At 34.4% G+C, this 13188-nt stretch overlaps 1 protein-coding gene across 3 annotated transcripts in view; it reads left to right on the forward strand.

Moving 5' to 3' along the window:
• LOC143242409 (uncharacterized) overlaps window positions 1-13188 on the forward strand; it is a 343467-nt gene that overhangs the window by 41271 nt on the left and 289008 nt on the right. For all 3 annotated transcript variants that reach the window (XM_076485769.1, XM_076485768.1, XM_076485771.1), the window contains 2 exons: window positions 413-532; window positions 1176-2163. Coding sequence is in view for 2 of the 3 variants with exons in the window: in XM_076485768.1 (XP_076341883.1) it covers window positions 413-475 (63 nt within the window). In the remaining variant the exon portion in view is untranslated. Of the gene's footprint in view, window positions 1-412; window positions 533-1175 lie in introns of those variants that run through there.

Consider the following 13188-nt stretch of genomic DNA (forward strand, 5'->3'; position numbering starts at 1 on the left):
TTAAAGAAAGGACATTAGATGTTTAATGACTCAGTTTACAAGCATTGTAAATGGTGAACTTTCTTCATCGAATGTGAAGTTTTAAGCCAAGTTCTAGAAAAGTTAATTACTTATGAAGAATCAGTTCCAGATTTTTCTTAACTGGAAAGGGGGGCAGTGAGACATATGCTGGGATTAAATCTAAAATTATGGTAAAACTAAATTTGTGGGCAATACTAGCTTTGGGGTTGGAGAACTATTTTAGCTCCCCTCCCACTAGTGCAGCTCTGTTAAGAAATATAATTATAGACTTAATATATATAAATATTACTTTTAAATTTTGTCAATGCTGACATGTATGAGATATATTTATCATAAAATTTGAGGGCATTGGAACATATAAAAATTTAATCTTTGTAAACTTTCTTTACAGTTGCACAACTGTGATTCATATCTGGAACTAACAACTGAGACCCTTATCCTGCAACAAATGTAGGATTAACATTGTTACCTAATCTTCATGAAGTGAACAGAAGAAAAGCAAACCTATATGGTAAGAAGATGTACTGAGTATGTATTACATTAAGAAAGTAACTGTTATAGTTGTGCCTTAAATTTAATTCAAGTGTCTGTTGAAGTAGGAAAGTTATAGTTAAGGTTTAATATGAAGTATCTATTTTAATAAGAGAATTGTTGACAAAATTTTAAAAAGTATGTTATAATAATATGAAGTTAGAACATAATATAAATTAGCTGTTAAAATAAGATTTTGTTAAAAAACCATTATTATCAGCTGTAATAATAATTAATTTGTATTTAATGCTTATTAATTTAAAAAAATATGTTTAGACTTATTTAATGAAACCACAAATATTTCATTTTTTAGAAAAAATCATGACATTTAAAATGTTAAAAGAAAGGTTTGTCTGTGAAAGGTAGTTTTTTTACAGATATTAAAAAGCCTGAATGAAGCTTATAACTAATAAGAATGATAAATGTATTGATATATGTAAAAATTATATATTTGCTTTGTTAGTTATTGTCAATATTTCAAAATGTATTGAGAAAAATCAGGACAGATTGTGTTGATTAAATATCATATAGATAATTACATCAGTAATTGTTGGTATCATTGTTAGTGGTATTTTGTACAAACATGGTGTTCATTATGATTGTTTTATACAATAAATTTGTAGGAGATGAGAGGAAGCTCCCTGAAGCAGCTGATTGAGAAGATCATCTTGCTGCTACAGTAGATGGAGAAGCTGTTCCAATCAATAAAAAACCTATTTGATGAAGAATTGGATGTGGAATAACCAATGCATAATAAGTAGAAATCCTATAAAGTTACAATGTCTGAAACTTAACTGTAGTGTGTGTAACTGAACATTGACAGTGACTTGTGTCTCCCAGATTCTTCTTAAAGATAATTTCAAGATTGTTTTACAAAGTGCTGATGCCCTACCACAGATATGATCTGTACCACTAGTAGATGTCTGCTCTACATTTATTTATTACTTACCTACCTACAGCTGAACATTTTTTGTTAATAGTTAAAAAAACAACACATTCTATTGAACCTGATGTTTTACCTTTCTCATTTTGTTCAAAGCAAGTTATTAAGTTTGGTTTAAGCAATTTATTGCTCAATGCTGTTTGTTGTTTGTTTGGTTTTTGGAATTTCGCACAAAGCAACTCGAGGGCTATCTGTGCTAGCCGTCCCTAATTTAGCAGTGTAAGACTAGAGGGAAGGCAGCTGGTCATCATCACCCACCGCCAACTCTTGGGCTACTCTTTTACCAACGAATAGTGAGATTGACCGTCACATTATAATGCCCCCATGACTGGGAGGGCGAGCATGTTTTGGTGCGACTCGGGCGCAAACCCGCGACCCTCAGATTATGAAGCGCATGCCTTAACGCGCTAGGCCATGCCAGGCCTTGCTCAATGCAGTGATTAATATAGTGTTTCTGAAATTGTAATGCTAAAGTTACCTTAAAAACAAAAATTGAATAAGATTGATAAAATGTATTAAGTAAAACAAGATATAACAGGAGTAAATGTGAATTTTTAAAGAGCAATAATATTTCTATCTTTAGGAATTTGGTTGTGAAATGTATATTTTTCATTGAATATTTTGTTATAAATATTCATTATTGTAAAATAAATGGTGAAAAAAATGAAGCAGTGTGAGTTTAATTCATTGATTGGCACACATCAAACAGTGTTTTTAATTTTTGTAAATGCATAGTTGTATTTATTGAATACAAAACAATATTTAATCAACTTTCTACAAAATTCACAGAAGGATATAAACAAAAGCAAACATTATGTATTTCTGACAGTTAAATAGAAATAACAAAAAGTAAAAACAGATGTATTGATATTTAACCCACACAGTGTGTCTGCACTGAATTATTAAGCTCAGATTTAGACCTTGAACATGGACCACAAAACAGTGAGAGAGTTTGCAACTGATGAAACTGCATTTTAATCATAAAAGTAATGCAGTCTGAACACTATATTTAGTTACCTATGCTCATAACTAGGTATGTTTTTATTTCTGATCTATGTAAAAGACTTGCTTTGATCAAAAGTTAATATTAATTCTATACCAATTTCTTGTGATATCCTGATCAGTTTTTAATTTAATTATATTTACAATACCATCAAGTTAATGCATACAAATTTTACAGATTATTGAATGTTACTAAAAGTTATTTCTAGTCCATGTTCAAGGTTTGAAACTGTGCCTAATCCCCAAACTTAGTAATTCAGTTTTTAAATGTACAAATAGTTTTTCTGTATATTTTAAGCACAATTCTAACATAGTAAACTGTGAAACCTGAATACATTTATTTAATGGTTTGTCTTATTTTATTGCAAATAAAATAGTTTCAAACTTCAAAATTATTTTTATGAATTGTATAACTTGCACAAATAAAAGTTAACATTTTTATACTGAAACCGTATTTCAGACAAGTATTTACCTCTTCTCACCTCAAAGCTGTTTCAATCTTGATTTGCTCTCTAAACATTGCAAAAAAAAACTTTTCACCTAGCTCATCAGTCTTTTAAAACATGTACTGATCATGCAACAACCTTCCAACAATCCTTCTGTACCAGCACAGCTAGCATAATCCTCACTTTCAAGAACTGTCATATTCAAACTAGAAACACTGGCACATCAGTGGGGAAGGAAGTGGTTGAAGTGAGGCAAGTATGTATCAAAATACATTGTCAGGATTAGAAAATGTTAACTTCTGAAATGGTCTTCTTCTCACCCCACTTTGAAAAACTAGAGAGACAGATGAACATGCAAAAAAACAAAATCAAGCAAAAGTAACCACCCTGAAAGAACTGGTGTGCAAGATTAAAAACAGAAGTCACATCCGTGTGGTATAGAACTATTTCTCAAATGGGTATGTTCTTTACCCAGTAAAGAACACAGTACCACAAAGAGGGAAGAACAGAATGGGCTAGCACCTACTTGCATTGGGGAAAGACATACGATACCGAATCAGTATAAGTGTTGGAAAACAAGATTTGAATACCATGACAAAGTTGGAAAATCTAGTGTGGAAGTGATAGCAACTCATATAAGTGCCAATTGTACATCTTCAGGTTACACTGCATTATGACAAGTGCAATCTATCCAGTTGAAACACCTCATATGAGATACTGTAAGCAACAAGTGCAGCTTATCTAGTTAAAATGCTTTGTATCAGATATTGTGAGCAATAATTGCAGTCCATCCAGGCTAAACAGCCAGAGAAAATACCTTTGATATGCAGCTGTGTTATGAGGATACATATAAATATAAATACATATTTTTACGAGTGTGAACAAGAGAACTGTCATAACTGGCTCATTGTCAGCATACATATCCCACTTATGTACCAAAGTACCAAACATAATGACAGTGAAACATACAAAGGTATAAGAGAGGCTAGGACTAAAGGACCATGAAGGGTACATGAACAGACCAAGTACAATCTGCCTAGGCAGAAAATGTCCAGGGGGAAGTGTCTTGGAATACAACAAATAATGCCAAGTGAAGTACATCTGGGTAAAAACATCCAGTGGAAGAACTTTACATGAGTTTGCAAGATCGACAAGTGCAGTATGCTCAGACAGAAAACACCCAGAGGAATTGTCTTCGAGATAAAATATTATGGTCAAGAGTAATCCACCAGGAAAAATATCTAGAGAAAGTATTTTAGGATATGCTAGACAATGCCAAGTGCAGTCCATCCAGGCAAAAAACATCCAGTGGAAGCACCATGCATGAGAACTATTTGATCAACAAGCAGGCATGCCAATGACATTTATGAAAAAAAGAGGAAAAGGAATATAGCCTGGTGCCACAGCGCGGCGCAGCCATGCCTGACTAAGGGGGTCCAGGGGCATTCTTTCACAATACAAACTGAAACAGCAAATCAAGGAAAGCTTTGACATTGCTTCAAAATAAAATTAATGATATGCTTTAAAATAAACCACTGGCACTGTATGCTGCAAATAATAATAAAATGTTTTTCAGTCACTGATATCAACTTCTGCTCTGCTGCATAAATTACAGTCAAATTTCAAATCACTTAATTTCCTTTGGCTACTTTCCTCTTTTTCGAGACAAGGGTTTCCAGTGCTCTCTTCCAAGCTTTTTTTCTCTCCTTCTCTGAATGGGCAGCTCTCTGTGCCTCTGCGGCTTTCTGGACTTTTTTCTTTAGCCAAGGTGGCTGGGCCAGATTTCACAGAACCATAGGCCTCAAGCCTTTCTGCCCTTTTCTTCTGATTCTCCCTCAGCTTTGAGGTATACTTTGAAGCTGCTGATCTAATGTCCTTACACATTCTCTTGTCTACAGGATCAAAATGAACATCTTTCCTTTTAAACATTTTAATCGCTGTTGTTTCTTTGGAGCGTGGAGAATATTTTATCGTCTGGTATGCACACAATACCAGACCACGAGACCTGCAACGAGACTGCTTCCAAGATGGCGGTCAGATTTTTTTTTCTGCAATAAACATTGAAAAAATACGATTTCTCCTCAAAAACCACCTACCCGGCCCCCAAATCGCTCATATTTTCTCCTCGAATTTACATGAATCTCGTGGGTGATCGTTGGCCATTTAAAAACTGCGGAAATCCGCATTTCAGCGGAAAAATGGCACGCATGAACAAGTGTAGTCTGCCCAGAGAATCACCTTAGATATACAATACTGTGGCCAAGTGAGGTCTACAGGGAAAGACATCCATGGAAAGCACCTTAAGATATGTTGGATTATGCCAAGTGCAGTCCATCCGGGCAAAAATCTTTCAGTGGAAGTGCTTTGCATGAGAACTATTTGATGAACAAGAGTGGTCTTCCCTGGTAACACCCAGGAGGTAGCACCTTTGGTATAAATATGATCTGGTCAAGTACTGGTATAAAAAACATGCAGAGGAAGTGTCTTGGGTTAAGACAGATTATGTCAAGTGCAGTCCATCTGGGCAGAAAATATCCTGTGGAAACACCTTTCATAAGAATTTTGTGAGCAACAAGTGCAGTCAACCTGAGCAAAAATGTTCAGGGAAAGTGCCTTGGATCCTGATTGTTATATTACAGTGTAATCATTGTTCAGTATCACAGTAAGAATAACAATGCTAGCCCTCTTGTTGTTGAGTGGGTACACATAATCTACAAATTCAATTTTAGTTTATTGTACAAAACCTACTCAGGAGGAATCTTCCTTGGTCCACCACTCCAAGAAGTGGAAAGGACTCCTCTACTTCACTAGAAGAAAAGGGAATGGAATACATGTTGGGGAGTCCAGAGGAATGACACAGAAGATACAGTGCTATGGGTGTCTGCAATTCCCCATATAGAAAGACCCTAATTATAAAAGCCATGAGTCAGTAGGGATAGGCAAAAATCCTTATCTGCTTTACTCCACAGACCACAGTTGTCCAGAAAAATAACAAACCTATAAACTATGAAAATGGACTTAAAACAAAAAATAATAAGCAACACCTAAAGTACAAAACCACTAAATGAACTTAGAAGGAAAAAGATAAATAAACATCAAACTTGTTAGTCCACTCAAAAAACACAAAGAACACAAAAGTAAAACCTATCCTGAAGAACATTAGAAGAAACAAGCAACCAGTTAATAATAACAATTATTTTTTAAAACTCAAATCCAATCACAAATTAGACACAACTGGTAGTAAAGAAAAAGCAACTTGCAAACATTAACAGTGAAAGGAAGTACAAATAATGAGCCAACACACCCACAAAAGTGGTCAAAGTTATAATTACCCAAACAGTAATGATCCTGCATAACTTGGACATGTATAGAAAATTAAACAAAAACAATGTAAAAAATGAAACAAAACAAATTGAAACTAAAGTATCTGAGATGATAAAAGAAGTATAATAATCTAACTTACCAAATAATGAACATATAAAACATGAAAGAGCAAACTTTATAGAGTGAGAAAATTAGACCAATCCAAAAGGTAAAATGACTTGATAAATGTGGAAATACCTACTGGGAGAGAGTAAAATTTACCACAGACCTTCTGGGAAGAATAACAACACCTTACCCAGGAGATTACATGAAGGTATAAAAAGTAGGAAAGTGTAACAGAAAGAAATCTCCACAAAGTAGTTAGAACCTTCCTACAAAAATCAAAGCCTGTGTTTCCCCAAGAAAAATCAACCCTGAGAACTGGCGATTGTGTCAAAACCATGACTACTATGGATAGAAATTCATCACCTGCCATAATAAATCTCATATTTATATGAAAAATTAGAATTTGGAAAATAGAATTATTTCTAAAACAAATGAGTAAAAGCAGCAGAAATTAAACACAGGAAGTTAAAACTGATAAAAATTTGTGATTAAGCATAATCCAAATTCTGTAGTCACATGTACAAATTAAAAACACACATCTATACACTACAGGCTGACCCGTAAGCCCCTACCCATCCATATGTTATCATGTTATATTCAATTACGCATGTATTATAAATTTATTTCTTTTTTTTCTCAGAGAAATATGGCCAATGTAAGCCCATTTTCACTTGAAGAGCGTATTGTGACATGTACGTGAGTGCAGCGAGAATAAGGGACAGCACACAGATACACTGGATGCATAAGATGTATGGATGGGTAGGGGCTTACGGGTCAGCCTGGAGAATGCTGATCAAGAAAGTGTAAGTTGTGCTAGAATAATAGAGTGAGCTAGGTGTTCTAGCACAGATGGTGCAGTAGGGTTGGTAAGGGTAGTCACATGACCACCTCATGTTCTGAAGGTGTGCAAAACTGTTGGAGTATAGTAGACTGCCCTGCAAAAAAAAAAAGTTTTAGCAATGCTTAGAGGGTAAACTAAGATATCGAGAGAGCTTTGCTGGTGAGGAAGTAAGACCATCTAGAATATTTTATTATTTGCACATGTGTGTGTGTGTGTATGATATTTGTACAAATTTGTAGCTTTGAAATTTCAAAAAAGATTTCATTATAATACATTGTTTTAAAGAAACAGTTCATCTCCAATCTCCGTCATGAAAGGTAATTACATAACCAAAAGTATATTCTTTATGCTAAATCAGTCTATCGTGTATAAGGTTTCACCCTCAGCATAAGGAGCTCATAATCCTACTTTGGCAATACTGTACATATGGTATTATACAATGGTGGCAGGAATTACATGTAGCTACTTGAAAACGATGGTTAACAAATGAGATTTTAACATAAGCTTTAATTTCTTAATATCAAAATGAAATATTTAAATTAATTGTCAATCTTCACTTTTCTTTATAACACTTTTTTGCTCCAAATTTCACAAATCAGATAATCTTTTTACCCCTATTTCAACTCTTCAGTTTTAATACTTTTAATGCAGATTACAAACGTTTATTATAAATACTGCTAAGCCAATATAATTTTATAGCATACAATTACCTTGATTTACTCCGATATAGACAAGTCTAACCTACACACAACGCCCTCTTTTATTTAAAATATACATTCAGGAAAGTACTAAAAACAGTCCTATACAAAATTATGGTCAATTTTTAAAGATACTTCAAGTTTGAGTGCAAAATGTACAAGATCTACAAATTGTAAATTACTTCATTTCTTTTGTATTTTTTACTTGTTGTTATAAGAGTGACTAAAATGTAAAAATTAGAAAACTGTTTGGATACAGGAATATCAATGTAAAAATAAATTAAAAAAAATTGATTAATTTATGCAAGAAGAATGCAAGCAAGAAGCTATTCTGCACCATAATTTGAACTATATATATGTATATACCGACTAGGTGATTTTTAGCTTGTTACACAGGTTTATTGGTTACATATAGTTCAAACAGCAGTAAAATAATAAAATGAAAGAAAATGAGATGCAGTGTTACAAGCCTAAGGCTGTTTATGATAACTGTAATTTTATGCATCATTCTAGAAAGAAAAAAAGGATAATTTATATTTATTTTACATTTTGTGTGGTGATTACTAGGTCAGTTAACTAGATGAGCCCTGTGCAGTGTTAGGGTAAATAAAATAACAAAAATATAACGTTCTATGCAAAAGAAAACTTCTGATATTCATGTAAGAACTTCTAGGAGTTATGCAAATGAAATTTGAAAATTGGTAAGACGAAAACCAATTTTAATCCTGACATAAAATTACTTTTACTCAGACTAGTCTAAGTCATATTCTGACTCTATAAGTTCACACACAAATTCCAGTGAAATTTTTCCGTATAGTTTTTTCTTACAGAGGTAACGTTTTTTGTCGGATGTGTATTGCCAAAGTATCATCAGTTCTCTAAGTTTGTAGAAGATTCTCGACACCAAGAATCAACTAAGTGAGTGTTGCCAAAGATGTGGAGTGTTGTTTAATCGGGTGCTTAAAGTGCATGTTGCAAAAAATTGTTTCATTTACATTTGATTTTAAAGTACCTTCTATCATGATGAGATGTGATATTTCTATGATAAAGTAAACGATTATGCCTCTGCTGTTTTCAGAGTGAGGTATACTGTATGTGATGAATCCGGGGATTGTAGTATTTTGTTTTTCTGTGCAATGTGTTTCAGACATTATGATGATGTTAGTGTTTACATGTTTGTTTATGTTGTAAATTTCTATTATTTTATCTTTGACGTTTCCTTGACAGTTGATGTGTAGAATTTTAATGTGTTTGATCATTTTGTTGTGCTACTTCCCTTGCATAATTATAAGTGATAAGTGATGTGGTTTGAGGTTGGGAAGGTGGATGTAGTTTTTGGCCAGACTACAGAGAGCCTTAACGGACTCGTGTCTTGGTTTGAAAGTGGGGAATTCACTCAGTTCAATTAACATGGCTAGTAAGTTTGCAGTGAATTCGGTGGGGTTGAAGGTGTGAGTAGTCTTTGTGCGTGTAGCTTCGACATATGTGCGCGTTGTTTGAGGTTGGGTGGCTGTGTTTGTGGTCTGTAAGAATATTGGAGTTTCTAGTAGTGGTTGTTTTGTGGTATGAGTTGTTGAGTGAGTGTTGAGGGGCTGTGTGTTGGTGTTCATATTTTTAAATAGAATTCTGTTTCTGATCTGTGTGTATTTGGGACAGCCTTTGTAACTGGCTGCATGAGATCCCTGACAGTTTGCACATGTGATTTGGTTGCGCTCTTTGAAGCACTGAACGACCTCGTGCGGTCCTTTACATCTCATACATCTGTCTTTGGTCATACAATTAACATTAGTGTGTCCGAACTTTTGGCATTTGTAACATTGTGGGATTGGTTTTTGATGTGGTTTCTCTGGTTCGATCGTGTTTTTTTTAAATAATGGGAAGCAAATGTCTTTTAGTAATTTGTTTTGTTCACCTTTAGTATTTACGATTATTTTGACAAGTGGAGTTTTTTTTGTTTCGTTTTAAATGAGATTATTCGTTCGGTTTTTGTTATGTCGTAGCTTTGCATTTTAAGTTTCTTCGATGTCAAAATCGACACCTCTGATAACTACAGTTGGTTGTGTAGTGTTGTTTTTAGGTGTCTGGATCGTGGCTCTGACCCCGAAGGCATCCTTGGGCCAATGAGCCAAAATGTAAGTGAAATCGTCTGATTATGTACATTTTATCAGACGACTTCCCAACGGAAGAGCTTTAGTCGGCTGGCTGGTTTGTTGGTCTGGTGCCGAGTCCGAGTTTTCACTGTTTGAGGCTTTATCTTCAACTGCCTTGTTCAGGATTTCTGTCATCTCTTCATTTGACATGGCTTCTCCTGTTGACCTCGTAACTATCTTGTTATTTTTTCTCATAGTTTTACTAGTCCTTATAAGGACTGAGGGGTTGCCTTTTCAGAAAAACTAAAAAAACACAAATTAAAATAATTGCTTGTCCTCTACACTATTCTTTCTAGTGCACACGTCCCTTTCCCTTCCTGACCGACCTACTCGCCGCCGACTGAAAGCACCTCCTCGTGGTAGCTTCGCCAGACCAACGCTGTCTTCCCTACACAAACCATGCCCTTTGCACAGGAAACCGCTGACGGAAGAGCACCTCCAAAACGCCACATTTCCTATACGCCCAATGGAACACGGGACTTGAAGTCTCTCTTCAGTTTAAAGACAGAATGTTTTTAAATTGATCGGTCCATATTAATTTTCTGTTGAATGTGATGCCTGGAAATTTAATGGTTGGGGAGAATGTGTCCAGCATTTTAAGTTTGATTTTTGGAACGTATTTATTTTTCCGGGTGCTTTTTCACTTGAAGATTATAGCTTGAGCTTTGGTTGTGTTCAGTGCTACTCGCCAAGTACTAGACAGTTACTCTGTTAAGGGTGGTTTGGACTTTCGAGGGAGCCAGCAGGGCTTCATGTAACTTGCTCCATACTGTTAAATCGTCAGCGTATTGAGAGGCGTTGATATACGTTAGCTTCGGGAAGGAAATGTTATTAACATACATGATATATTCTACATATCTGAGTACAGAACCTTCCCGAGAGGTAAACGGTGTGAGATGTTGCAATATTGATTTTGACTTTGGTTGTTCTGTTGTCTAAGAAGCTTGAGATCTATCTAGTTAAGGTTGGCGGGAGATTGAATAGAGACAGTTTCTATTTGAGACCATGATGCTCGACTGAATCGAAAGCTTGTTTCACGTCAAGAAATAATCCCACTGTGGTGTGATTTTTATTTGTATGACTGAGTTTGTTCACCTTACTAAGCGGTCTGTCTGTTTCTTCAAGAGGCGTTTTATATTTTAGATAGTAGCGTATTTTTCCCTAAGTTTATCAACACTGTTAATCAGGCTAATGAGAATCTACACTGCGTCCAAATTCGGGTTCCATTTGAGACACCCAAGCGGATTTTTTATCTTTTCGTAAAAGAATCAAATTTCATGTTACCCAAAGATAAGATTATAATTTTGGAGACATACCCTTTTAACACCATTTTCGTTTATTTTCGAGAACAACTAGAACAACAACTCATGTTAGTTTTGTTACAGGAAGTTCAGATGATATGGTTTTATATCATTGTTATGAGATAAAAGGCTGTTAAGTGTAGATGTTGTAAATTTATTTTGTGAGCAAATAGCTTATGATTGTTCGTAACATGACATTTACAAGCTATTAATTTAAAGTAAACGTTATAACGAGTTTAATTACGTAACTCGATAACAGTTGCACATTGTATTTGTAACCCATTGCTGTTGAGATTATCGATTGTCGTGTGAAAATTATTAATGACAAGAATATAGCGAACAGACGATTAGGTAATAAAGATAAATAGTGTGAAATGAGTGGAAAATGTAGATAGACCGACAAAAAACGGTTGCGGGTTCGAATCCCTGTCCCACCAAACATGCACGCCCTCTCAGCAGTGGGAGCGTTATAATGTGACGGTCAAGAGTTGGCGGTGATGACTAGCTGCCTTCCTTCTAGTCTTATATTGCTAAAATTAGGGACGGATAGCGCATATAGCCCTTTAGTAGCTTTGCGCGAAATTCAAAACAACTCAAACCGACGAAAAACAGGCGGAAAGTTATGAAACGGAAAGTTAATGATCTTGGAAGATCTGACGATTAATATAGGCATAACGGTTAATATATTACAGTGAGTGTTGAGAAAAAGTTAAAAAGAATCATTTATTTCGTCAAAGGGAGTTCTCAGCATAGATCTATATATCTATATTTTAAAAATCAGTTTTTAGCTTAATTTCTGCAACACGGATCTTGAAAAAGCCAACTAAGCCTAATGTTACCATTAACCGACTTAAGTCTTACCAAAACAATCTGACTGTTATTGCGAGATAGCAAAGAAAAAATATTTTATTGCAAAGAAATTGATGAAATTCAAAAAATATGCTGTTAAGTTTAACGTTTCTAAAAAAGTTGCAAATGAGAAAAATTGACACCAACCTTCCTTAAGGTAAAAGTGAACCAAAAATATAAAATATATCATTGAAAAATCCTAAACAAATCGTTTAAAACAAACTATAAGAGAGAAACACAAAGCTGAAATTTCTCTACAAAAATGAAGTGAATTTCCGAAGCAAACTTACAAGTTTAACTTCGTCTGACGATTAAACTTTCGTCAATACATAAAACCAATTACTATAAAGGCTTAGCTATCAATTGGAAGCTAGACAGAGAGCTAGAAAATCTGTCCGTCAGTTAAAAAAACAAAAACAAAAAATCCAGACACTGTAACGAACTATACAGTCCAGTTTATGAAGTTTCAATTCAGTGAACCTCACACTACAGCCCTAAATAAATGTGTGAACAACGCAGTAACTCATTTCACCATTCCAGTGTTAAATTTAAAAAATAGCCTGGAAGACTTCTGCAGAAAAGTTATAATAGAATCAAATTTTAAATCCAATCGACAACAATTATTCCTAAGTCAAAGACCACAAAAAGAATCTGCGTCTAATTCATCTGTGGACAAAGACGAGCCATCAGAAATATTTAACATTCCAAAAAACAAGAGTAATTTAATGAGCAATTTCTGTAACAAACCAAAAGCGGGCCTATTAACAAACTTTATTGATTAATACAGTGAAAAACTTCATAAATACTAAACAAAAGTAAACCTATAAAACAAAATTTGACATCAGAAGAAAAAAGAGGCTTAAAACATTTTAGAAACAAAGAAAATATTGTCATTCAAAGAACCGATAAAGGAAATTCAATCTATATTTTAACAATCAAACAATACTGTTCCTTAAAGGAAAATATATTGACTGATA

This window comes from Tachypleus tridentatus, unplaced genomic scaffold (assembly GCF_004210375.1).
Source record: "Tachypleus tridentatus isolate NWPU-2018 unplaced genomic scaffold, ASM421037v1 Hic_cluster_2, whole genome shotgun sequence".
NCBI classification, from domain to species: Eukaryota; Metazoa; Arthropoda; class Merostomata; order Xiphosura; family Limulidae; genus Tachypleus; species Tachypleus tridentatus.